The sequence below is a fragment of the Xiphophorus hellerii genome, chromosome 6 (assembly GCF_003331165.1).
Source record: "Xiphophorus hellerii strain 12219 chromosome 6, Xiphophorus_hellerii-4.1, whole genome shotgun sequence".
Taxonomy (NCBI): Eukaryota; Metazoa; Chordata; class Actinopteri; order Cyprinodontiformes; family Poeciliidae; genus Xiphophorus; species Xiphophorus hellerii.
Window position 1 is genome coordinate 30087992 of NC_045677.1, and position 27639 is coordinate 30115630.

The 27639-nt window shown below is 40.9% G+C and overlaps 1 long non-coding RNA gene and 5 gene segments (V, D, J or C); 1 reads left to right on the forward strand and 5 right to left on the reverse strand.

Annotated features, from left to right (window-relative positions):
• The first annotated feature begins 558 nt into the window (after window positions 1-558).
• LOC116721087 (uncharacterized) lies at window positions 559-3949 on the forward strand. Its single transcript, XR_004339503.1, has 3 exons — window positions 559-860; window positions 3125-3279; window positions 3580-3949. It is a non-coding gene; the product is annotated as an uncharacterized LOC116721087 (long non-coding RNA).
• A 6711-nt stretch (window positions 3950-10660) lies between these two features.
• Window positions 10661-12352, reverse strand: LOC116721038 (T cell receptor alpha variable 3-like). The segment is given in 2 exon segments: window positions 10661-11871; window positions 11968-12352. Coding segments are annotated over 2 exon segments (486 nt in total).
• A 1176-nt stretch (window positions 12353-13528) lies between these two features.
• Window positions 13529-14583, reverse strand: LOC116721054 (T cell receptor alpha variable 3-like). The segment is given in 2 exon segments: window positions 13529-14362; window positions 14443-14583. Coding segments are annotated over 2 exon segments (444 nt in total).
• A 4765-nt stretch (window positions 14584-19348) lies between these two features.
• On the reverse strand, window positions 19349-20198 carry LOC116721076 (T cell receptor alpha variable 12-3-like; the record flags this gene model as incomplete). The annotated part of the segment is given in 2 exon segments: window positions 19349-19665; window positions 19801-20198. Coding segments are annotated over 2 exon segments (354 nt in total), but the record flags the coding sequence as incomplete, so codon positions are not given.
• Window positions 20199-23271: 3073 nt separating this feature from the next.
• LOC116721059 (T cell receptor alpha variable 18-like) lies at window positions 23272-24165 on the reverse strand. The segment is given in 2 exon segments: window positions 23272-23927; window positions 24055-24165. Coding segments are annotated over 2 exon segments (438 nt in total).
• On the reverse strand, window positions 24133-25095 carry LOC116721047 (T cell receptor alpha variable 20-like). The segment is given in 2 exon segments: window positions 24133-24593; window positions 24666-25095. Coding segments are annotated over 2 exon segments (465 nt in total).
• Window positions 25096-27639: the final 2544 nt, after the last annotated feature.

The window sequence follows — 27639 nt, forward strand, 5'->3', positions numbered from 1 at the left end:
GCTGAAAACAGAAATTATTTTATTATAATAATAACTTGGTCATATGAGGATCCCTGCAGATCATCAATCAATCAAAAATATTGATTATTAATTATTCTCTGATCCATAACAGAATCAATTCTGTTCCTTAAATTACAGTAAGAGATTTATATGACATTATAAACCTCCATTATATATATATATATTATTGTTATTACTGTTGTTATGATCTTTATTATTATTGTTATTACTGTTGTTGTTATCTTTATTATTGTTTTTATTATCTTTATGATCTTTATTATTGTTTTTATTATCTTTATGATTATTCCTGTCTGGTTCGTGGATGATTTACATTCAGAGGAATAAAAACATTCAAAACTTGTATCTTTTTTTTTACTGAATCCGTTTAAATGAATCAAAATAAAATTTATTTTATTTTATTTTTTAGAAAATATGAAAACAATCAGAAAACAACATAATTTCTATCTAAATAATCCACATTTTTCCCTCTAAATCAGTAGCTTAAGTTCATGTAAAATCATGTTATTGTGAGCTGAAGCTGCAGACTTCCTGTGGCGGCTGTGATGTCACGGCGTGGGCGCCTGCTCCTGCGTTCTGATTGGCTGCTGAGGATCTTCTGCTCTCAGTTTCCACAGGATGCGGTCGCTCGAGCGTCACAGGCGAGGGCGGCTGCGGCTCAAAGCCTCTGGGACAGGAAGCCGGCGGGGCGGGGCCGGCAAACCGGGCCAGGCGCCCCGATCAGAACCGGAGCGGGTCACACACTTCCTGCCGCCGCCAACATGGTGAGAGCGCAGCAGGCGAACGATCAGCAGCTGCAGAAACATCCAGGAAACCTTCAGAGCCACAGTGGAGCAGCAGAGGTCAGAGGTCACACCAGCCTGCAGATGAATTCATTCATTCACTCATTCATTCAGTCATCTTTATATAAATGAGAATAAAACACATTTTATGGTCATTTCTGCTTTTACATAAATAATTAAATGATTTAGTGATTCAAACCGAATAATTTAAAAATAAATACTACAGATATTTAAATAAACTTTTTACCAACATTACATATTATTTTATAAATTAGAATAAATTAGAACTTAATTTATTATCAATCAGTGACGATTAAATCAAAACGAATAGAAAATAAAAAACATAAAAACAGAATAAAGAATAAAAATACTGAACATGAATATTCTGCAGTTATTAGAAATAATGTTCAAGATGCAGCTGAGTTTATTTAAAATGATATTTATAAGTTTATATTTATAATATTTACAATGTTTATAATATTTATAATGTTTATATTTATAATATTTACAATGTTTATAATTTTATAATATTTATATTTATAATATTTACAATGTTTATAATATTTACAATGTTTATAATATTTATAATATTTATAATGTTTATAATATTTATAATGTTTATATTTATAATATTTACAATGTTTACAATGTTTATAATATTTATAATGTTTATAATGTTTATAATATTTACAATGTTTATAATATTTATAATGTTTATAATGTTTATAATATTTATAATGTTTATAATATTTATAATGTTTATATTTATAATATTTATAATATTTATAATGTTTATAATGTTTATAATATTTATATATATTTGAGCATTAAAAGAGAAACTAACTAGAGGAATTTATGTTAAACAGCAGAAATATTTTTTAAATCATAAAATAACTGGAATAACCAGCAGATACTTATTGATTATTGATTAGATCCATAACTAACTTATTGATACTTTTATGGTTTTAAGGTCAAAATATTTAAATATGAAATTAAAATATTTTATAAATAAAATTGTTTCATTTCTTCTGGATTCAAACGATCATAAAATCACTCAGGAGCTCAGAACCATCAGAACCATCAGAACCATCAGAACCATCAGAACCTTCAGAACCATCAGAACCATCAGAACCATCAGAACCTCATCATCATCATCATCATCATCATCATCATCAGCAGCAGCAGCAGCAGCAGCAGCAGCAGCAGCAGCAGCAGCAGCAGCAGCAGCAGCAGCGCTGCAGCCTCGTGGTCGACCCAGAATCTGACAAACATCCGGCTGAACCAGAGAAACTCGACCACAGAAAGTTTCCGACGGAAAAAAAAACCTGCAGCTGCAACTTCCAGGAAACAAGAATCATTCATTCAGTTATAAATATGACAACATGAACCACAGCAGCAGCTGGTCATCGCTACACATTCACATCTATAATCTGGATTAAAACTGTCAGTTTGGAACCAGAATTATTAAAGCAGGAAGAAAATCTAGATTAAATAACATCTGGATGACCTTTGACCTCAGAACCTCAGAGTCAACAGTAAACAGACCAAAACAATTTTTACTGTAAATATTCATTTAATGTTTATGAAATATGACAGAACAGGATCAATAATGATCAGATTAATCAGATCCAATCAATCAACCTTCATCAGATTAACTTAGATTAATAAAATATGCTTTCATAAACATTAAAAGGATTTAATTCAGTTTGCTTTGTGGTAAAAAGGGAAACTTTTAATTACTTTGAATAATTTAAAAAGGAATTTAATTAAAACCCAGAAAAGTTCAGATTCTTAGAGATAAAATGAATTTTTATACAGAAACAAAAAAATTAAAAGTTTTTAACATGAAAACATGATCAGGGTTCAGAACACAGCTGGAGGTTAAGTAAAAGTAATCAGTAAAATTTACAGGTTTTCTGCTGAATTTTGATCAAATCCTGAGATCAAAAGTTTTTCTGGAACCTGAAAAACATCAAACTAATTTTCATTTGGAGTTGAATAGTTTTGGATGTAACTGTAGCTATGCTAGCTAACTGTCAATGTTTCCCCCTGTGGCTCATATTAATGGTTTTTATTTCTGTTCTGGATTATAATCTCATCATATTTATCTTCAGAAGGTTTACAAAGCAACATTTAATGACGGAAACATTAAATGTTGCTTTAATGACATTTCTGAGCATCAACCTGATGAATCATTGATGTTGATTTCAATCCTCTGGATTTCCTGCTAATGAAGTCTGAAGTCACTTCCTGTTCAGAGAAACGAGACGATTGTTTTGAGTCATGAAACGATCAGATTATTTGAATCATGTTTCTGTTTCCAGAACCTTCAGAGCTGAGTTTCACCAGTCAGTGACTGAACCCAAGACGATTCACTGATCTGGTTTCTGTAAAGGTCAACAGAAACACTTTTCAGCCTCCTTCAGACTGGAAACAACAAACCAGCAGCAACAAAACACAGAAGTGTCTGGATCACCAGGTGAGTCGACTCTAAAAGCTTCAACGATCATAAAATACAAAATATTCACATTAAAATCATTTAAACATCCATCAGAACAAATAAAGCTACAGAAGCTCAGGTTATTTCTCTTTCTTAAAGTTTCTAAATATAAACATATTAATTTCCTCTAATAAAACATAATTTCTCTCATCCTTTCATTACAGCTGGTGTCTAACAGAGATTAATCTGAAATAAACTGATAGAAATTAAAACATCCCACAATTCCTCAGTTTTCTTTCTTCTGTGTTTTTATTTCTGATTTGAATCAAATCATTTCAGTGGAATCTGAAGGTGGCTGCTAGGACTCCAGCTTCCTGCAGGTGGCGTCCTTCATACTGGCTGTTTTATTGGACAACAGCGCCATCAAGTGGATGTTTAAAGAACTGTTCAGTGTTTCTGTTCTCTGCTTGTATTTGATGTATTTATGTTTTTCTAATAACCAGAATGTTACTGGAGGTGAAGTGATGATAAAGATCCTCAGTAAAAACTTCCAGTTTATCCACCAACACAGATGTTTCCAACCAACTCCCTCAGGAAACTCCTGCCCAGCAGGGGGCGCTGTAGAAACCATGACTGGAAAAGAGAAGTTGTTACTGATGTGTCTGATTTAGATTTCTCTAATAAACTTTTATCACCGTTTTAGGATGAACTGCCTGCTTTCCTCCTCCTGCTCACAGAAACATGTTTATAACTGAAGACAATCAGAGAAAATCTCGGCTGGTCGACGGATCAGAACCGAACGGAGCAACCAGCAGAAATGACCTGCTACATTTTCCAGAAATCCTCGGCGCTCTGCAGAGTGACAAACATTTGGAAATATTTGTTGCCCAAAGTAAAATCTGATGAGGATCTAAATGACTTTAGGCTGAAGCGCTGACTTGTTCTGAAATCGAAACGATTTGTGAAATTAAAAGTTATTTTCTGGATCTGCTTCAGTTCCAGAGCAGGAAGTCGATGCTGCTGCAGCACTTCATGTGACATAAAGTGGTGCAGAAGCTTTTCATGGATTTTTCATCTGCCTCTAATCCAGCATCATATTTGCTGAGAGATGTGAATATTGACCTGATGTGACTTTTTCATAGTGACGCCACTTCTGGTCAGAGGCACGTTGCAGGTGTGAAGGGAGAGCTGGAGACAAAACTGTTTCTACTCCCAGACATCCAGATCGTTCCTTCATGTTCTTCATTCACTTTAAGACTCACAGTATGAACAGGATTCAGATCTGAACCAGTTCAGCTTGGAGCCCTGAAGTCTGACTTGGACTGAACCGAGTCGGTGAACCAAATGTTTGTTGTTTAGCCTGAAGGCTGCAGCCAATTATTACTTGATTGAACTTATTGAAACATTAGTTGAATGAAATGAGCTAGATGCTAATATCTCTAATTTTGTTTTAAAGAGATATAGATTTGTAGATATTTTTGACGTTTGTCTCAGTTGGATCTTCTTATCTTTGTTGCCAGGTTAGTTGGAGTGAATCTGTCGGCGCCACCAGTAGAAACCTGAGGAAGTGAAACATAAAATCTTCCACAGTTCAGCTTTTCAGTGTTGCTTAGATTTTAATATCATTTGTTTTAGTTATAAATCAGAATTTTCTTGAAACTCTTGTTCAACAAAGCAGCAGCAGGAGCCTCAGTTCCTCCTGGTTTCACTTCCAGTTCAAATCATTTCTGGGAAAAAAATCCACTGGGAGAATCTGCAGGTTGAGACGAAGAGCCAAACCTGCAGCCTGGAGATGTGAGGTAATGTTTGATAAAAGTTCAAAAACACCTGATAAAGACTGGGAAACACACACACACACACACACACACACCACACACACACACACACACACACACACACACACACCACACACAAACACACACACACACACCACACACACACACACACACACACACACACACACACACACACACACACACACACCACACACACACACACCCACACACACACCCACACACACACACACACACACACACACACACACACACACACACACACACACAGCCAGGTAAATAACCGACAGAGTAAAACTGGAGAATCTAACAGTTTTTCTCCAGGAAAATATGATAAAAACTAAAAGTAAAAATTAATTGAAATAAAATAACAAGAAGCCTGAAGAGGAACCGAACTTCATGGACACAAACAGTAAGTCAGTACACCCTGCAGTAAGTTAGTACACCCTGCAGTAAGTTAGTACACCCTGCAGTAAATTAGTACACAGTAAGTTAGTACACCCTGCAGTAAGTTAGTACACCCTGCAGTAAGTCAGTACACCCTGCATGCAGCTGGACAGCAGGCTTCGTTTCTGGATGTTTTCCAGCCGGTCCAGTTGATTGGATCAGAACCGGGTGGAGAATCTCTGCTCTGGTTCTCCATTTGTCAGTGAATCAGAAGGTCTTGAAGCTCTGAGAGGCTTTAGTCTGAAGCCTGCTGCTCAGGAAGGAACCATGTGACCCATCAGGTCGGTTTAAGCAGAACCAGAACCAAAACTGGAACAAACCGCCCGAGACATTCAGAACCTGCTGGTTCCTTTGAATCCGGACTGAATCACGAGTTTATGATCAGTTGAAACATTTGATCATTTCCTTTCAATGCAGAATTTTTCCAGTTTCTGCCTCTCATGATGCGGCCTAGTTAAAGGCCGACCAGGAGACAGGAGCTGCTGATTAGAGTCAATTCAAATTAAATTTATTTGCATAACACATTTCAGCAGCCAGGCAGTGAAAGTCTTCACATCGTAAAATACCATAATGTCCGATAATACATGAAATCAGTCTATTCCTCTGATAATGTTATTTTCTGATGGAGCGCCACCGCCACCTACTGGCCGCTTTTGGTACTGAAGCATCTGCTCTACAGGACAGATGGATTAAATCTGAAGACATCAAATATGTAAAATTTATTCAGTTCAAATATAAAAATAAACATTATTGAGCTGAAATCAGAGGATCCCTGGATGGAAACATTTAAAACAGGAAGCAGGGATGAAAAATCAGCTCGGAATAAAGAGCGAGCTTAAAAAGAAATATGAGTTTAATCCATAAACTAACAGGAAAAAATAACAACAATAAACATAAAATACACTGAATAACTGAAAAGGACACAAAACACTAATGAATGTAAAAGTAAAGCGGTGATGTGTTTCATTCTGGTCCGTTTTGTTAACGCCTCTGGTTTAAAGCTTCTCCTGTGAAACAGTAAAGATGTCAGAACTGAGAGTTTTAAAGGAGAAATGATCTGAAACTGGTCCAGTTATGATCCCATGAATGAAATATTAAAACGCTGCAGCAGGAAATCAGCAGCTGAAACTGAAAACACCGGAAAGCAAGAAAGAAACAGAAAATATGGCTGGAAGAGTTTTCACCACATGATGGCGCTGTGGACCCATGAATGGGTGAGCCGATCCCAGCAGTGAGGTTCTGATCCGAGATGGCTTCAGAGAGTAGAGCCCAGGTCCGGGACTCGGCTGCTCAGCACCGATCCGGACCAGGAATCCGGGTCGGTGCTGCAGCTGCCCTCCTGCATGTTGTCGGGTCCAGAAGAAGAAATATTGATATGAAACTCTCACCGGGTTTTCTTCCAGAATCGACGCCTCGTCTCTGTCTGGACTCAGCTCTGCTCCACCAGTAACTTATTTCTCTTCACCAGGACGGACCGGTACAGCGCCGCTTCATTGCAGACGCTGCGCCAATCCGCCTGTCGATCTCCCGCTCCCTTCTTCCCCCATTCCTGAACAAGATCCCGAGATACTTGAACTCCTCCACTTGGGGCAGGACACCCCCCCTGACCCGGAGAAGGCACTCTACCCTTTTCCGGCTCAAGACCATGATGGCCTCGGATTTGGAGGCACTGATCCTCATCCCGGCCCCTTCACACTCGGCTGTGAACCGCTCCAGCGAGAGCTGCAGGTCACGACCTGGTGAAGCCAGAAGGACCACATCGTCTGCAAAAAGCAGAGATGAGATCCTAAGGCCACCAAATCGGATCCCCTCAACACCTTGGCTGGTCTAGAGATTCTGTCCATGAAAGTGATGAACAGAATCGGTGACAAAGGGCAGCCCTGGCGGAGTCCAACTCTCACCGGAAACGAGCAGAAAACTTATTTTTTGTTTTACTGAAACCCACTCATTGGTTTTCATCTGATTTTCGATTTATTTTCAGTTGCAGTTTCATCAAACCTCTCAGGTCGGAGTCAATAGATTTTCAGAATCAAACATTTCAGTCTGAAACTCTGCAGTTTGGAGAAAAAACTGAAACTTTCGTTCAGAATAAATTAATTGTGTTTCTGTCTTGTTAGTGGCTGTTGGTCATTTTGTATTGACCTGTTGCTCCTGCAGGTTTCCGGATGCCGAGTCGTCCTGAAGTTTTGTTTCAGATGTTAATTTGTCTAAGTTTTGAAATCAGAATGTTGAAAATAAGGTGATAAACTGTTTGAAGAATTCCTTAAATCTATAAAAACCTTTTTGCACAAAACCTTTAAGCATCACTAGAAAATGGCTGACATTTCTGAAAATGTTCTTTTGCTCATAGTAAACTTGTATTTTTCTTTTAATTTTAAAAATGAAAATTGTCAGGAGTTAAAATTGTGGATTTTTCCTCGATGATCAGATGATGAACTTCCATTTCTTCCCATAACAAGTAAAAAGCAGAAGCCTTGGATGAGCAGCGGTGGTTTGTGGTTTCTCTTATCTTTGAACCTGAGTTTGGTGTCTGTGGTCAGGTTTTTGTACAGCCTCCTCTACATGTTGCACCACTGTGTTTCTAGAGCGCAGTAGTAGAGGCCTGAGTCTGCCAGGGTTGCTGTTTCTATCTGCAGTTCAGTTGATGTATCTGTTGTTACTGATCCGTAACGATCGTTGGGAACGTACGCCTCCTTACTTTGGTTTTTTGCTCCTTTCCACAGCAGGAACTGAGGAGCCTCAACATCGGAAACTTGTTTGTACCAGTGAAGGTTGGGAAGATTTGATGTTGTCTCGTAGTTACAGCGGAGTGAGACACGCTGTCCTTCTGTCCCTCTGTCTTCACCTCTAACAGCAGCGATTGAGTCCTGAGCTGTTAGTCCTGTTAAAGTGGAGAAAATGAACAACCTGATCGGTATTACTGTCTACCTGCACAACTAAATCAACTTGTGAAATAATTAATTACTTAATAATAAAACTCACCTCTACTGAGAGACAGAAGCAGAACCAGGCAGAGCAACATGTCTTTGGAGTCCTTAGAGCCACACTGCAGATCAACAATGTTCTTCCACTGCAGCAGAAGGAGGAAGAAATTATGTCATTGGATGAGCTGAAGGTCAGTGGGCGGGGCCACTTCAACTCAACCAATCAGAGAGTTTTCTGCTTCCTCAGCAGCTCTGTCTCTGATCTTTACTGCTTCATGTCTCTGTTGTCTTTGTCTTCAGTCCAAAGACTCAACAACCAGTGGATTAACAGGGAGAGAGGCCCTCTAGTGGCTGCTGGGGAGTACTGCAGGTTTTTGTGCAGAGTTTGATCAGACACACATCAGTGTTCCTTGTGCAGAGTTTCAGAAACTGCTACATTTGAACGTCTCCCTCCCCTCACTCATTTTTCATCCTGTGCATCATTTGCTACAAGGTAACAGGGCTTTGGGTTTGGGGCTACCAGCGATGGGACGCACTGATGGGAGGTTTATGGTAAATATCCTTCTTTGGGTGCTCTGCTTTTGCAGGAATTGTCAATCAGTATCCTCCTGTCTTCTCACCTGAGTTTGAAATGTATCCATTTGCAATTAGTAGGCAGCCAAATAAAGATGTATGGGAGCCAAATGGCTAAAAGGTCCAGAAATCATGTATGACCTGCACTGAGGATGGAGTACCTCCTTCACAATGAGCCTCACCGGATTGCCACATCTAGCTTGCAAAGCAGCGGGGGGTCTGCTGGGCAGCCCCACACGGTCAGAGAGGAAATTATATTCATGGAGTTGTTTTGCAATGAAAAGGTTTTGGCATCTGTCTGGGTCATTCTGACCCTCTCTTCCCCTCCTGGCATGTAAACAATGACTGGGCAGGAGTCCATGACTTGGAGAGAATGCTGTTTGGACAGATAATAACAACCCTTTACTGTTATTTGGAACATCTGAAACAGAGCAGATGTTGATACCCAAATTCATTCTGAAAATCCCAATTCACATCTAATGTCAAATGATACCAGTAGTCCTGCGTAACTCCAGGACAGTAATGCCATTGGTCGAAGCTTTCCAATACACACTAGTAGAAATTAGACTGTAAAAAGTGATGTCAGAAGCACAAATCAAGAGATTTTGGATTTTTGTAACAATGTGTCTATGACGATGTAATTTCCATAGATGTGTGGTAATAAATCTCTCAACCCGCCGGCCTTAAGCAGTAAGAACCAAGTCCTGTTTCGTGTCATTTCTTTTATTCAGGTATTCTGTTAGCCACCTTGTTGATCTTCTATAACACCCAACAGGCTTCCCTGTCCTTTCCCCAGGTGTAATCACATATATCTGAGTGAATGTAAAGAGCAATATGAGAGTTGATAATTTTGATGTCAATAACATCAAAATTGGACTGGAAGTTACATTTAGGAGACCACAGACTGCCGATTGTAGAGTCTTCTCCACCTAAACCCCAAAACCCAATGCATCTCAGTTAATACTGGGGTGTAGGTCCAGACCACCAGGACTTGCTAGTGGGGCTTGAAATTTTTGCTAGGGTTTTGTTGGAAACTACGACAACAAACATTCTTTAAAAGCAGAAGCCTTGGATGAGCAGCGGTGGTTTGTGGTTTCTCTTATCTTTGAACCTGAGTTTGGTGTCTGTGGTCAGGTTTTTGTACAGCCTCCTCTACATGTTGCACCACTGTGTTTCTAGAGCGCAGTAGTAGAGGCCTGAGTCTGCCAGGGTTGCTGTTTCTATCTGCAGTTCAGTTGATGTATCTGTTGTTACTGATCCGTAATGATCGTTGGGGTTGTGCTCATCCACACTGTTTTTTTTTGCTCCTTTCCACAGCAGGAACTGAGGAGCCTCAACATCGGAAACTTGTTTGTACCAGTGAAGGTTGGGATAGTCAGAACCCGTCTTATAGCTACAGTTGAATGAGACAGGTTGTCCTTCTATCCCGTTGACTTCATAACCAACAGCAGAGATGAAGTCTTGAGCCTGAGCTGTTAGACCTGGAGAAAATGAAGCCATTAGACAAACATCGTCCATGAGGGTGAGAGTAGAAGAAAAAGTGGAAAAATGTCCCCTGAACAGTATTACTCTATCAACCTGTTCAACTAAATTAACTGGTGAAAAGATTATTAATTAATGCAGCAGATGAAAAAAGCTAAACTCACCTCTAATGAGAGACAGAAGCAGAACCAGGCAGAGCAACATGTCTTTGGAGTCCTTAGAGCCACACTGCAGATCAACAATGTTCTTCCACTGCAGCAGAAGGAGGAAGAAATTATGTCATTGGATGAGCTGAAGGTCAGTGGGCGGGGCCACTTCAACTCAACCAATCAGAGAGTTTTCTGCTTCCTCAGCAGCTCTGTCTCTGATCTTTACTGCTTCATGTCTCTGTTGTCTTTGTCTTCAGTCCAAAGACTCAACAACCAGTGGATTAACAGGGAGAGAGGCCCTCTAGTGGCTGCTGGGGAGTACTGCAGGTTTTTGTGCAGAGTTTGATCAGACACACATCAGTGTTCCTTGTGCAGAGTTTCAGAAACTGCTACATTTGAACGTCTCCCTCCCCTCACTCATTTTTCATCCTGTGCATCATTTGCTACAAGGTAACAGGGCTTTGGGTTTGGGGCTACCAGCGATGGGACGCACTGATGGGAGGTTTATGGTAAATATCCTTCTTTGGGTGCTCTGCTTTTGCAGGAATTGTCAATCAGTATCCTCCTGTCTTCTCACCTGAGTTTGAAATGTATCCATTTGCAATTAGTAGGCAGCCAAATAAAGATGTATGGGAGCCAAATGGCTAAAAGGTCCAGAAATCATGTATGACCTGCACTGAGGATGGAGTACCTCCTTCACAATGAGCCTCACCGGATTGCCACATCTAGCTTGCAAAGCAGCGGGGGGTCTGCTGGGCAGCCCCACACGGTCAGAGAGGAAATTATATTCATTCTGCTTCCTCAGCAGCTCTGTCTCTGATCTTTACTGCTTCATGTCTCTGTTGTCTTTGTCTTCAGTCCAAAGACTCAACAACCAGTAGATTAACAGGCAGTGAGGCCCTCTAGTGGCTGCTGTGGAGTACTGCAGGTTTTTGTACAGGGTTCTGGTGTTTCCTGTCACTGTGGGCCTCACAGCGCAGTAGTACACAGCAGAGTCTGTCACTGCAGCAGAGGAGATCAGCAGATCCATCTGGGTTTTATCATCATTCATCTTGAAGGAGAAACCAGGAAGCGGCGTTGACATTGGAGCTCCTGTTCCTGAGTGGGAGATCAGGAAGTCTGGAGGTTTTCCAGGATATTGTCGATACCAGAAGAAATAATCATTTGCAGCTCGTCTTGAAAATGTATAGGACAGATTAACAAAGCTGCTTTCTAAACTGAAGAGTTCCTCCTCATGAGGAGTAAGTTGATCACAGCTGATACCTAAATGAAGAAATATCTGTTTAGTTATAAAAGTTTTCATCGTGAGTCATTGACACATTTTCCCAGTTTAAGATCATCATTAAGATCCAATCTGACCTGTTAGCAGAGAGATGATGAGCAGAGACAGACCATAATAGTCCATGTTGAGCAGAGTTAATGTTGGAGAGTTGAACTGAACTGAAGGAGGAAGTTTGAGTCTCTTTAGAGATCAGGAACAGATCAGCTCCTCCTCTTCCTCCTGGTGGAAACAAAGTCTTTCAGACCATAACATGGGTTGTGTTCAGTGGTTGAGAGAAAGCAGGAGAAACATTCAGCAGGACAGTAAAAACTCACAACTACACCAGTAGACTGTTAAAGGGGATTCTACAGTGTTTGTCTAGTAAAACACGCTACAAGGCCTCAGCTGAATAGCTGCTGTCTCACCATTCCTGAAGCACAGTTCATTCAACCCCTTACATTACTGTCATGCTAATGTAGCCTGATCTTTGAGGCCCTCTAGTGGATATTGTGGAGTATTGTATTTTTTTTGCTCTGCAGGTTTTTGTGCAGGGTTCTGGTGTTTCCTGTCACTGTGGGCTGCAGAGCGCAGTAGTACACAGCAGAGTCTGTCAGATGGAGATCCTGGATCCTCAGAAGAATGGAAGCATCTTCAACACTGGCATCAAATCGGTCTTTGTTGAACAGCTTAGAGTTCACGCCTGTTCCTTTAACACGTGTCAGTATATGGATTGGGAGTTTATTTTCTTCTTGTTTATACCAGAACAGATATGGATTTGCAAAGGAATTTGTTTCATAAGTACATCTCAGAGTCAGTGATTCTCCTGCAGCAGCAACAACTTCTCCTTCTGTCTGCTTCACTGAGTCTCCTTTACACTCTGGGGAAGAACAGAACATGCAGAGGAAGAGATGGATCAATAAAGATGATTGATTAAAGGAGAACAATCAGCAGCTTTAAAGACTTCTACTCCATGTAGAGGAAACATGTTGATCTTTGTATCTTACCAGAGAAAAGAGCAGCCAGAATAATCCACAGCCAATGTTCCATCTGTCCACCAAGGTTTAAATCAGCAGGAGGAAGCAGCTGATGTTCAACATTCAGTCTGACTATTGTTCTCTTCACAGCCAGCAGCGGCTCCAGTGTGCATGCTGCCCTGAGGAAGCACCGCCTTTGTTGAACTCCGCCCTCACACACTAACACACACTCCCATTAATTTCTATAACTAATCTTGATATTTCCCCTGAGCCATTTAATTCCCACCTTATTCCCAACGCCTAACTCAAAAATTGTGTTTTTATTGAGTGGACATGGCAAAATGTCCTCACAGCTATAAATGTCCACACAATGTTAGTCGTTTGTCAAGATTAAGTCCTCATAATGATAGCTAAACCAGCACACACACACACACACACACACACACACACACATGAACACACACTTATGTGCTAAATCGGCAGATTATCCAATCCTTAACATTTTCTAACTTACTGCTGCTGAACATGATTTTTTCCCATTTTCTAACTTATCAGAACTATTAAGGGCAAAACGTCATACTAATTTGTTTAATTTTAGGTCAACTAGATTCTTACAAAGAGTGGATATGGATTTGTTTGTAACATCCCTCTGTGAGATGTGGAAGTGAAAAACCTACAGGAAGGCTAAGATGAATAAAAAGAACATTTTTATTAAACACAAGCCCATTTTACAGACCGGAGCACAATCTGGAGGAAACAAAGCCAGTCCAGAGTTTCCCAAAGATCTACAGTCTCTGCATCCCTTCATGGGGTCCAGGCAGCATCCTCAGCTCAGCATATGGCCTTCGTCATCATTTAAAAAGTGATCTGCTGCTTGTTCACAAACAGCCTCATGGTTTAAATGTTGGCTGTTTGATATTTCCCTGGAGAGAGACTCTGTTCTCCCAGCAATTAACTCATGATAAACTACTAAAATATTGTCAGCATGTTGGTAAGCTGCAGTCAGGTGTGACTGCCAGAGTGCAGGTAGGAGTCCTGTCTGGGGTCTGGGATGATAAACATGTTCCTCCTTTATTCTAATATTTGTCTGTCAGTTAACAAACAGGACTTTTTATAAAGTCCTAATTTTTGTAGTTTAACAGGGAGAGAGGCCCTCTAGTGGCTGCTGTGGAGAACTGCAGGTTTTTGTACAGGGTTCTGGTGTTTCCTGTCACTGTGGGCTTCACAGCGCAGTAGTACACAGCAGAGTCTGTCACTGCAGCAGAGGAGATCAGCAGATCCATCTGGGTTTTATCAGCATTCACTCTAATAGAAAAACCAGGAAGCGGCTGAGATAATTCTCCTCCCTTTGCTGTGTGAGAGATCAGGAACTCTGGAGGTTTTCCAGGATATTGTCGGTACCAGAAGAAATAATCATTAACAGCTGCTGGTTTGGATAAAGTGTAGCTCAGAGGAACAAAGCTGCCGACTAAATTGAACACTTCACTGTACGAGGGAATCGGTTGATCACATCTGACACCTGCAGGAAGAAAAATCTGTTCAGTTACAAAAGTTTTCATAAACATTTCAGTAGATTAAAGCATTTAGACTGAATCTGACCTGTTAGCAGAGAGATGATGAGCAGAGACAGACCATAATAGTCCATGTTGAGCAGAGTTAATGTTGGAGAGTTGAACTGAACTGAAGGAGGAAGTTTGAGTCTCTTTAGAGATCAGGAACAGATCAGCTCCTCCTCTTCCTCCTCTTCCTCTCAGTTTCAGCAGACAGTCAGCTCATGACAACCTGTCCTGGATTTAATCTGTATTTAATCTGAATTTAATTTGGATTTGCTTGGTTTAAATCTGTTAGGTTTATTTTATTTCCTAACCTGCAAAGAATCAACCAGAGACACAAATTACTTTTCCGCAGAAGAGGAGAGCTGAAAACAGACGCGGAAAGCCGCAGTCAAACACTGTCTGGGATCAACTCTGCCAGATCTTTTTCTGCACTGCTCTTTTATTAGAAAAAACAAGGAAGGAGTTTGGGCTTTTTCACATAGTCACACAAAGAATTTGACCAATGACCTTTACTACAGGATGTTCTGATTTATCCTCTTATGACCGACGTGTCTGATCTGTTGAGTTAAAGTAGTTTACTATAAAAATCAGTGAATACCTGAGTTTCTTCAGACAGGTCTTTCTGTTTCATTTGCTATTGTTTTGTATGAATTATAACCTGAGAATTAATGATGCTGAATCACATCCACCTTTATTCTCTGACATGAATCGAATCAACAAGATATCATGCAGCAAATCTTCTAATCACATTGTAAGGGAAACTATAACCACTAGCAAATTTTAAATTTTAGTTTGAGCTCTTTGTGTAGTGAAATGCGAGTTTTGGATAATCAAAATGCAGACTGGAGCTGGGATCATGGTGATGAATCGTGTGTCAAGAAAATCCGAGCTCATCCCACTTCCCCATGCTGGAGATTTTAGTTTAACAGTAATAATAAATAAAGTTATCTTTAAAATGAATCACTCAAGTGACATCAAGGCCCAACAGTAGACTTAAGTGTCAATAAAATAAATCTGGTTGTGTGTGTTGTTTTTGTCTCATGCAAACTTTGCTTTAATTCTACTTTTTTCTATCTAATCATAAGAAATCATAGTCAGTCAGAGATTCATGAAACAGGAAAAGCAGGTTTCCTGGAAAAAGAGGAAGTAAGTTTCCAGCCTGCAGATTTATAAAAATAAATGAGACTATTCCTTATTTTAAAGCATGAAAGTTTTAAAGAATGAAATCTAAACATTTTGAGTAATTTGATAAGATTCAAAGTAAAATACTTATATTAATATTGGTTTACTTGTAATAATATTTACACGTACATTTGTGGGAACACTTACAAGAAAAACAAGTAACTGTAACTTTAGTATTAAATAATTAGAATCATGGATTATTCTTGGTTTCATTTTAGAAAACATCTGTAATAACTCACATTAGGATTATAATAAGTATAATTAATAAGTTATGGTTATAAAATCATAAATGAATGATAGATCAGAGAAGCTAAAGAAAATAAATGTGATATAAATGTGATTTTGACATTGAACTTGAAATGGTGTAAAAAGGTGTAACTGCAATTAAACATCACTGATATGTTGGAGGTAGATGGTAGGTGAAAGGTTGTGCAGGCAAGGGACAGGAGGTTGAGCAACCCTGAGACATTAGCACAGACATCAGGAAATGTCTGTAAGACAGTGATGGATATGAGATCATCAGTCTGAGCAGTCAGCCAATGCAAACGCACCAAAAGGGTGGATAAACCCTATAAAAGGTGGGTGCAAAAGAGGAACCTTTGGTTGGATCCTCCGGGCAGCTTCGAGCCAAGAGATGGACAAAGAACTCTGCAGCTGAAGAAGAGCCGGGGCCACAGAGCCGAAGACTGTCCTGCTCATGGGGACCAACCCGTCAGGCCCGCAACATGTGGCTTCAAATCGCACTTCTCTCATCGGCTGGGTTCAGACCCCAAAGACAAAGATGAAGACAAAGACAAAGGCAAAGACAAAGAAGAAGAACTGGTGCCTTTTTTCCTGCCAGCACCTAAGTCCTGTGTGACCTCACCATCCATGCGGAGAAGAAGCTCATCAGACCTACAGAGATCCCTGCCTTCGCCGATCAACATCTTCCTCCTGCTGCAGCACCTTCTTCATCATCAAGCCAGGTCTGGGGTTCGAAACGTCAAACTCCGTCCGTCTCTCTCAAAGGTTCCCTTTTTTAGTTCTCAGTATCAGCAGTAGGGAAAGATAGACTAGATGATTGATTTTACTTATTTGATTATTTCTGCTACTGAATTAAGCTGTACTGACCCTTGCAAAAATGCCTTACTAATAAAATATTTAGCATAAAAAAAATCTAAAAGATGTTGTGGACATTCAGTTAATGAGTCACCTTAAAGTTCTTTGATGGTTGTAAAATAGCTGTGATGTTTGAATAAGTGGAAAATGTTTTTAGGTTGCTGGTAGCCCAAATGTAAAACATCATCCTTGGGACTCGCCCGAGTCACTAAAACCTACCTGGTTCAATAACAAATGCAAGTTGTAAAATAGAGAACGAGCGACCGTTAACAGGTGAGCTCTGTGAAACTAGTTGGCTGTAGGCTGCTCAGTCTGGCTAATTCACAGGGGGAAGAAGGGTGGGACACCTGGATGTAGGCCGTCAGAAAACCAGGCGAATCGTTTCTCGAAACCAGCTTAAACAGAGTTTACTTCAGTTCTGGACAGGGTAAATCCCGGCAGATTTAGGAAACTCAATTAACCCGTTAGAAGGAGAGCTGGTAGCACATCTCCCCTCTCAGAAGAGGAAGCAGAGAGTGAGAGAGTAGAGAAAGGAGGGGGGGGGTGTTGCGCAACAACACGTGACACACTTAGAAAAAGCCGTGACGCGTTTTCAGTGCCGAGGCCTCGGAGCGAGTCGACCAATCAGGAGGATTTTATGAAGCGTATCGAGGCTTGTGTTGATGCAGCAGGTTGTGACGTTTGAAGCCTCGTATTCGGGCCGAACCAGGTGACTGATTCAGGAACTGGTTCGTCGGTTTGGTTGCGGATCGAAACAAAAGGCAGCAAAGCGCCGCTGTTTCACCGTCACATTTTCTAGTTTTAGGATTTTATTGCGTTTGCAGTTCTTTGGAGCGTCTTTTTTCCAATGGACCCAATTTTTCCTGGCAACACTTTGATCTAATAAATAGTTTCACACAGTAATAATAAATCATAGCCTGTAATGCCAAAAAACAGCACAGTGGATCATCCTGTGTTCTAATTTCTAGGGTTTTAAAAGTGTCCAATGAACTTTAATGATGTACAGAAAAACTTGTGCCGAGGCATTTTGAGCTCTGCAGAAAGGAAACGATACTAACCGGTCGCCAAAGTTCAGCCGAGTCATTTTAAGATGCAAACACGAGACAGAAAACATTCGCTGGAATATTGGGAAGGTGGCAAAATGTTTTATCACAACTTCCATAAACCTGCTGATCCGTTTCTGGCTTCATCCACTCCGAGAGCAGAGGAACCACCTAAACCAGAGCTGTTAAAGTTTTTATGTTTAAATCATAAATAATGTCACTTTGTTCCTAGTGAGCTGGGTTAGAGTAACAAGCCAGTCACAACTCTCTGCCATTTTCTTTTTACCAGCCGTTGTTTCATACTAACAGTGATAGAATTAAAATAATAACATATATAAATACTAATAATTATATGTAAGGACTGTTAGATACTATGTCTGTTTCTGGAATGTCTGCAGGAAATGATAAGCGTGATAAACTGACCTGGCAGGAAAAACACCAAAGGCTAAAGGGTCAAAGGTTGTGACCCAGAGACACAGGAACTGTTTGACGCCCTCACATGTACTTAAGACAGGAGATTCATTGTATGGAGAAGATTTATGAGTGTGTTAGCAGCTGGGTTTTGTTCTCCACCCTTTTAGGACCAACTGTTGGCTAAATGTAAATTAGGGCATCATGATTGCAAAATAAAGGAGAAGCAAGAGAGGATTCTCAGAGCGAGTTTGGAGACTGAAAATCAGACCCGCCTCTCTGCTCTCCTCACGAGTAAAATCCAATTCATTTGTCTTTTTTCTTACTTTTATTAAGGTTGAACCTGAAAGATTAAAACTATAATCAGAATTTATGTTTCAGAATCAAACGTCATTTACTTGTTTATTCATTGTCAGGCTTTATGTTGTTTTCACAGGTCAGAATGATTTATATTTAAATATGGGACATAATTTATCATGAAGCTCATATGAGTTCTTCTGTTTCATTCTGTCTCTTTTATTTAATCAGTTAAATCTCACTGAGATTAAAAATCTCTTGTTCAAGATGAATCTGCCCAACAGCAGCAACACAGAAAATGCAAACCATAAAACCACAGATACACAAACCCACTTTAAATATGATATGGTAAATAAAAGAGAAATAATGAACACACCAATACAAGCATAGAGGAGACTAACGATGCTGAAACATTATTTACAAGCTGATTAAAAATGGCCTTAAGTACATTAAGAGACCTTGGATTCTGTTTAAACTTTAGGAAAACATAATAAACAAAAAACCATCAGTTTGCATAAAATTTTAGATAAAAAAAATCAAAATACATTACATTTTAATTATTGGTATTTCTAATAAAGAATCTAAATACCAAGTTTAATGAAGTTAATTTAGTTAATAAGTCTTGAGTTTAAGTTTTACGTTTCTGTCTTAATCCAGCAGCTTGTTGAGACCAGCGGACGTCCAGACGCTCATCAACCTGCAGCTTAGAACGGTTCCTCCCATTCACTTAGATCTGCTGGACAAACTGGAGCAGCAGCAGCTTTGTCATGAGGTTCAGTAAGTTTCTACAGAGAAACCTCAGGTTCATGCAGTCTGAGGCCCTCTAGTGGCTGCTGTGGAGTACTGCAGGTTTCAGTGGTTTAACAGGCAGTGAGGCCCTCTAGTGGCTGCTGTGGAGTACTGCAGGTTTTTGTACAGGGTTCTGGTGTTTCCTGTCACTGTGGGCGCCACAGCGCAGTAGTACACAGCAGAGTCTGACACTGCAGCAGAGGAGATCAGCAAAGTTCCTCGTTTCTGAGTTTTATCGATGTGAGCTGAGAAATCGGAGCGAGTTGGATGGATCGATCCCGACTCTGTGATGTGGAGCAGGAACTCTGGTCTGGATCCGTGCTGCTGTCGGTACCACTGGACATTATAGATAGAACCAGTATATCCGCAGCTCAAACTGGTGGGGCTTCCCTCTGAAGCGACGTGTTCCCTCTGCTCCTGTGTGACGGTGTTCATGGAGCCCATGGCTGTAAAATGAAGGTTCATGTCAGTCAGTCTGCAGCAGATTCAGGCATCAGGAGACTCAGAGGCTCTTCCATCCACATGTGGTCGCAGTGAGATTCAGAGAGACCATCAGAGCTTCTCTCTGTTCTGATACTCACCGATGTAGAGAGAGAAGAGCAGGAGGTACAGCAACATGTTCCAGGAGTTCAGGACAGACAGCAGATCTACAGAGATGATCCACTGCAGCAGAAGGAAGACTAACAGACCTTCATCATCATCATCAAGCTGCTGTTAGAGACGAGCCTTCTCATTGGCTGAGCTCAGCAGTGGTGGGAGGAGCCAGAGAGAAACTGGTTGCTGCTGAAGGTGAGGTTCAGCCAGTGAGGTGATTTCTGACTGAGAAACCAGCTAAAGTTAGTGAGTCGGTGCTGCAGCCAACCAGAAACTACTGAGACTGATTATGGTGATGAGGTTTCAGCGGCTCTGATGCTCTAAGATCCAGTTAACTGGTGATCCTCCCAGTTTAGGAACCAGTTTGAGATCAGATGACTTAGTGTGAAATATCCACCAGATGAGTCCACTGTGGTCATACTGGGATGAAGATGGTCAGAAATTCTCAGGCGACTGCGGAGGTGAAACGATGGCAACAGTCCCACATCATGCTGCTGCCACCACCAGGCTGAGTTTCTGAAGGGTCACCAAATTATGGTCCAACCTGCTGGACGACCCACAAACCAGCCGACATGTTCCAGTTTGCCTTGCTTCTGGACCTGGTTCTGGTTCTGGTTCTGGTCTGGTTCTGGTCTGGTTTTGGTCTGGTTCTGGTTCTGGTTCTGGTCCGGTTCTGGTCTGGTTCTGGTTCTGGTTCTGATCCGGTCGGTTCTGGTCTGGTTTTGGTCTGGTTCTGGTTCTGGTCCGGTCTGGTTCTGGTCCGGTCCGGTTCTGGTCTGGTTCTGGTTCTGGTTCTGATCCGGTCGGTTCTGGTCTGGTTTTGGTCTGGTTCTGGTTCTGGTTCTGGTCCGGTTCTGGTCTGGTTCTGGTTCTGGTCCGGTTCTGGTCAGTGTGTCTGTCCTGTAGGATCAGGTCAGTTGGAGGGTTTGAGGTTTTTCTCCTTCTACCATCCAGATTTACTACATGAGTGAATCTGTTTTAGTTTTTCTTCAGGCCTAAAATGATTAGATATAAAGATCTAGTAAGATTGTAGGATTATATAACGTGTTCAATCTATGCTAGAAAACCAAGTTAGAACAGTAAATATGTTGCTTGAAACAGCAAATGTTTTGTTCTGGTTGCTTCAGGTCTAGTCCAGGGGTCGGCAACCAGTGGCTCCGGAGCCACGTGTGGCTCTTTCATCCTTCTGTTGTGGCTCCCAGTGACTTTGGGAAATAGAATATTTTATTAAAATTAAATCATTAAAAAATTATAAATTAAAATCATTTTAAAAAAAATTTCTAAATCTGAAGATTATGGTAAACTTGTAACATAAAAACAAAAGTTTTGAACATTTTTAGCACCCAAAATATACGTCATGTCCGCCGATGTGCGACAGGCTTTCCTGGCGAACCCCACACGTCTGGCAGACCGCGTTTTTTTAGCTCACTGATTTATTGACCTTTTGACCCTTGCCTGGAAGATACATCATGAATAAATCCAAGAAAAGGAAACATTCTGAAGATGGCAGAACATTTAATGCTACGTGGACAGATCATTTTGCTTTCACCGCTGATGAAACTGGTTCACCTTCTGCTTAATATGTGGCGACAGACTGGCAAACAACAAGAAGTCAAATGTTGAAAGACATTTCAAGAGCAAACACTAAAAAATATCCCGAGGGAGAGGAGAGAAAAAAGGTTGTTTCTGAGCTGATGCTGAAGCGTACGGCGCCCCCTAGGGGACATGGGGATTATTTTCTTTTGCGTTCATAAAACTGTACTGGTCAGTTATGCAGCATAATTTAACACTGTAGCCTTTCTTACGGTGGGCGCCGTACTTTCTGCTTTAATATAAGGTTATGGGAGGTTTTTCCATGAATGTTAGAATCTTTTTGTGAAATATCTGAAGTTTTATATCTTTCTTTAGGATAGAAAGGCACCACAAACCTACGATATAAACAGAAACTTTCCGTAAGTAGGAAAGAAATAGAAATACATTATAATTTGGACTATTTCTGAGTTATTATAATAAATCATCTGACAGTTTTGATTGTGTCTCTGTTGTTCTAGTCTGAATGGTTTAAAGAGCTGCTTTCAGTTCCATCTTAGCCTTAACAGACATAAACATGCAGGAAAAAATAAATCGATTTTCAATCAGTGTTTTGCACCAAACAGTTTTTACTATTAACAAGTTTTTATTATTAAAAACACGACAAACTAATGATGGTAAAGGGCCGCACTGGGTTAACTCGGGGAATCTCATCTGTCCGTTTATCAATCAACTCCAAACCTCTTCTTTCTTTGTTCTGTCACAATTATCGATTTATTCCATTTTGATGATCAGGCTCCAAACTTTGCCAGGACTGACCGCCCCGCTCACCGCTTCCTCATACACACAAAGCCAGCAGGTCAGTAACCTTCCCATTCATACCTGGTGACGTCACTCCCACATCGACACACCTTAGTGTCAAAGCCTCCTGCTCCTGTCATATCAATAATTACTTATTTCATTCATATGGCTCTTACAGAGCCTCAGTGAAAACTTGTTTATTGTTATTAACTGTTTGGTGCAAAACACTGATTGAAAATCGATTTATTTTTTCCTGCATGTTTATGTCTGTTAAGGCTGAGATGGAACTGAAAGCAGCTCTTTAAACCATTCAGACTAGAACAACAGAGACACAATCAAAACTGTCAGATGATTTATTACCCGCCATAATAACTCAGAAATAGTCCAAATTATAATGTGTTTTTATTTCTTTCCTACTTACGGAAGGTTTCTGTTTGTATCGTAGGTTTGTGGCGCCTTTCTATCCTAAAGAAAGATATAAAACTTCAGATATTTCACAAAAAGATTCTAACATTCATGGAAAAACCTCACATAACCTTATATTAAAGCAGAAAGTACGGCGCCCACCGTAAGAAAGGCTTAGAGTGTTAAATTATGCTGCATAACTGACCAGTACAGTATTGCGAGGGAACGCAAAAGAAAAAAACTCCCCATGTCCCCTAGAGGGCGCCGTACTACGGGACACAGAAGCAGGCTGCGCATTTGTTGGTTTGCTTGGTTGGTTCAGTACCGGTGGATAATATTTGGATATGTTTTGATTTTTATCTCCTGAATAAGAGGAGGACAGGTGACTGCATTCTGTTTCTATGTTTCCTTCAGTGCAGGTTGGGTAAGTTTCGATTTTTATTTCTTAAATACAAAGACCCAAATAGACAGAGGGTATTTTGTTTGAAATTGAGCATCAACAAAGTGTAAAATGCGTTTTGTTACATGCAGAAATAAAATGTTGTGTTCTCTGCAGCAGTTCGTTGATTTCATAAACGCAACATAGTATCGATTTTTGTACATAGCATATAGGTTTTATATATATGACGTCAAAATGGGTTGTGGCTCCAAGTGCTTTCTTTTTATTGGGAGGCGGTCCCAAATGGCTCTTTGAGTAGAAAAGGTTGCCGACCCCTGGTGTAGCCGCAGTGAAAGGAAACTACTGGAGAAGCATTTCAGCAGCAGGAATCAGACGATCCTGATGAACCAAGAGCTGCTGCTTCCTGGCAGAGCATCTGATGAACAACCCAGCTGCTGAAACTGAACAGTCTCAGGTCTGAATGCTTAGAAACAGGTAGAGATAAACACACGGACCAATCAGCACAAAGGAAATGCTGCTAAAGGAAACCAGCCAGAGACTGACCCAGAACCAGAACCAGACTCAATCCTAGGAATTTAAAGAACTAGAGAAGGATGTGAGGCCCTCTAGTGGCTGCTGTGGAGTACTGCAGGTTTTTGTGCAGGGTTCTGGTGTTTCCTGTCACTGTGGGCCGCAGAGCGCAGTAGTACACAGCAGAGTCTGACAGACGGAGATCCTGGATCTTCAGATTGACTGATTTCTCTTTTGCCTTGGTGTTGAGATCAGCATCAAATCTGTCTTCACTGAACTCTGGAGAATTCTCTGAAGTTGTGGAGTAACGCTTCAGCATGTACTTTGGGAAACTGTTTTCTTCTTGTTTGTACCAGAACAGATATGGATATGTATCACTGGTCTCATAAGTACATCTCAGAGTCAGTGATTCTCCTGCAGCAGCAACAACTTCTCCTTCTGTCTGCTTCACTGAGTCTCCTTTACACTCTGAGGAAGAACAGAACATGCAGAGGAAGAGATGGATCAATAAAGATGATTGATTAAAGGAGAACAATCAGCAGCTTTAAAGACTTCTACTCCATGTAGAGGAAACATGTTGATCTTTGTATCTTACCAGAGAAAAGAGCAGCCAGAATAATCCACAGCCAATGTTCCATCTGTCCACCAAGGTTTAAATCAGCAGGAGGAAGCAGCTGATGTTCAACATTCAGTCTGACTATTGTTCTCTTCACAGCACCACTTCTTATTGACACAATGCTGGAACACAGAGCACAAGGAGAGCGCCGCCTACTGGAGCATGGCGCCCCCTGGTGGCTGCTGTGGAGTACTGCAGGTTTTTGTACAGGGTTCTGGTGTTTCCTGTCACTGTGGGCTGCAGAGCGCAGTAGTACACAGCAGAGTCTGTCACTGCAGCAGAGGAGATCTTCATGGACATTTCTTCTTTGCTTCCTTTAAATGTCATCCTGTCCAGATGTTCTGATCCACCTGAAGGTGAGTGAGACCTCAGGAACTCTGGAGGTTCTCCTGGATTTTGTCGATACCAGAATAAGAAATAAGCAGAATCTTTGGTGTAAGTACAGGTCAGAGTAACAGAGCTGCCCTCTGAACTGAACTCCTCAGTCTTCGCTGCAGTGAGTTGTTGACAGTTTACACCTGAAGGAAGAAAAACTGATATAAGTGAAGAACAAGAAGGATCAGATTATTCTCTGAAAGACTCCAACCAACCTGATCCAGTGATCAGAACCAGCAGAGTGAATCCAGATGTGAGCAGAGACAGCATGTTGAGCAGAGTTAATGTTGGAGAGTTGAGCTGAGCTGAAGGAGGAAGTTTGAGTCTCTTTAGAGATCAGGGACAGATCAGCTCCTCCTCTTCCTCCTCTTCCTCCTCTTCCTCCCGGCTAACAGACTCACAGCTTCAGCTGACCAAAGAACAGATCATTTAGGGGATTGTATTGACTCACAGTATTCAGCCTCCTTGAATTAATCCTTTTTTTGCTTTTTTGATGAAATCAAGATCTTTTTTGCACAGTCACATGGAGTTACAAGAAAACCTGGGAGGCGAGAGTTTTTCTGTCTCACTGCAAAGTAACTGACTCAGCAGTGGTGACTTTATAAGTTTCTCATTAATAAAACTGATTCTATTAAAACTGTCGTTGTCCTTCCAAACATGATTACTTCGTCCTCAGTAAGAGAGGATGAATGCAACTATAGAACCTGATGTGTGATTGGACTGTTTATCAGTCAGTAAGTTATCAAAAATATTATATTCATCCAAACTCCAACTTGCATGTTGGACCCCGTCCCAGTCAAATCATTTAAAGAAATGTTTCCTTTGATTACTGCCCCCAATTGAGCAAATCCCAGGGGAGATGGGGAACACTGAGTCAGAGTCGGACATGTTCCATGCCTCCATCGTTAAGGCAGCTGACTGCAGGTGTGGCCGCAAGGTTATCTGTGCCTGACCCAACAGCAACCTGGGAACCTGCTGGTGAACGCCGGTAGTGAGGGATGCTGTCAGGCTGAAGAAGGAGTCTCATCAGACCTTGTTGGCCTGTGGGACCCCAGAAGCAGCTGATGGGTACCAGCGGTCCTAGTGGTATGCAGCTTGGGTGGTTGCTGAGGCAGAAATACGCCATGGGAATTTGGAGAGTCCATGGAGAAAGACTTCTGTACAGCTTGGAGGCATTTCTGGTCCTCAGTCCGGCATCATGGAGTGGAGGCAGAGCAGTACACCACCAATACAGTTTCCAGTGGAAATGGTGTTCTGATGACCCCGAGTTGGAACTTATGTGAGCAGAATACTTCAAGGGCCTCCTCAATCCCACCAACGCGTCTTCCACTGAGGAAGAAGAGCCTGGAGACGTTGGATCTGGTTCTGATCGTTGGACACTGGACCAGCTCTATATCCACAGCAGGGGCCTGGGGGTTCTGGGAGTTCGCCAAACCAGTCTACATGTGGTCTTGGAGAGGACTTGGAGACCGTTTCACTTGGAGTCCTGTGGGGGTTACTCTTGGAGAACGGCGTACCAGGCCTTTGATACGGGCTGTTAGTTCCCTGTTTGGCTGCTGTCAGTCTGGTACGCTTTGCAGGAAGGAAGTCGGGCTCGTTTCTGGTGAGAGTTGAATGCCACCAAGATCGCCCTTTGTAATGGATTCTAGGTGCAGATAAAGTGGATTTATTTTGGTGGCCTCAGGATCGCCACTATGCCTTTTGTAGATGATGTTTTCATATTGGCTTCGTTAGGTTGTGATCTACAGCTTTTACTGGAGCGATTCACAACCGGATGCAAAGCAGCCGGGATGAGGATGAGTGTTGTCAAGTAGGAGGACCTTGAACCAGAAAAAGGTAGAGTGCCGTCTCTGGGTCGGGGGGATGCCCTGCCCCAAGGGGAGGAGTTGAAGTATCTCTGGGTTCATGAATGATGGAAAAATGGAAGGTGAGATCGACAGGTGGATTGGCTCAGCGTCTGCAGTGAAGCGGGCGCTGTACCGGTCTGTTGTGGTGAAGAGAGAGCTGAGCCAAAATGCGACTCTTTCTATCTATGTTCAAACAATTATCAATCAATCAATCAAATTTTATTTGTATAGCACATTTCAGCAGCAAGGCATTTCAAAGTGCGTTACATCATTACAAACACAGAAACACAAAGCAACATAGAATCAATAATCAAAACACAGCATTAAGTCAAGTTCCATCAATAAATTTGTAATTGATTACATTTCAAATACAATCCTAAACAGGTGGGTTTTTAGTCGAGATTTAAAAGAAGTCAGTGTTTCAGCTGTTTTACAGTTTTCTGGAAGTTTGTTCCAAATTTGTGGTGCATAGATGCTGAAAGCTGCTTCTGGTTCTGGTTCATCTGTAATCATGAGTTTTGGAACATGATTGAAAAACAGGATCATGGATGCAAGTGACATATTTTTTTCTGCAGGATAAAAACTTTTTAAGCTAACTTGAATAATGATCTTGAATAATGATTACTGAAATATTTGTTACTTGGATCAATTGAAATGAATGTGTAATTGATTCCAAATGACTTATTGGTGAATAGAAATACATGTAATTAAACCTGAAATGTCATTGTGATAATATCAAAAGTTTCTTTAATATCCGAATCATCCCTGTTCTACAGTCCCTCCACTGGCTCCCTGAAGCTCAGAGAATAGACTGTAAAATATTGCTGGTAGTTTATAAATCACTGAACGGTTTAGCACCACAATACATTAAAGATCTGCTGATGATGTATCAACCTCCCAGAACCTCTTAGGTCTTCTGGTTCTGGTTCTGGTTCTGCTCTGCATCCCCAGAACCAAATGAGGAGAAGCAGCTTTCAGCATCTATGCATCACAAAACTGGAACAAACTTTCAGAAAACTACAAAACAGCTGAAACACTGACTCATCTAGATTAAATGTTTAGAGCTTGAAGCAGAATCAATTAAGAATTTAACGATGGCACATAACTTGGTGTGACGTTTTGATTGTTGATTCTATGCTGCATGACTTTGTATTTTTATGATATAAAGCACTTTGAAATGCCTTGTTGCCGAAATATGCTATAAAAATAAAATTTGATATTATTGATTGATTTTCAAAGTCACCCTTTGAAAAGAATCAGACTGAATAATCTAGTTTCTGTGTGTGTGTGTTTTATGTTAGTTCAATGATGTACCAAATACTAGGATTGTTTCATTTTCCTC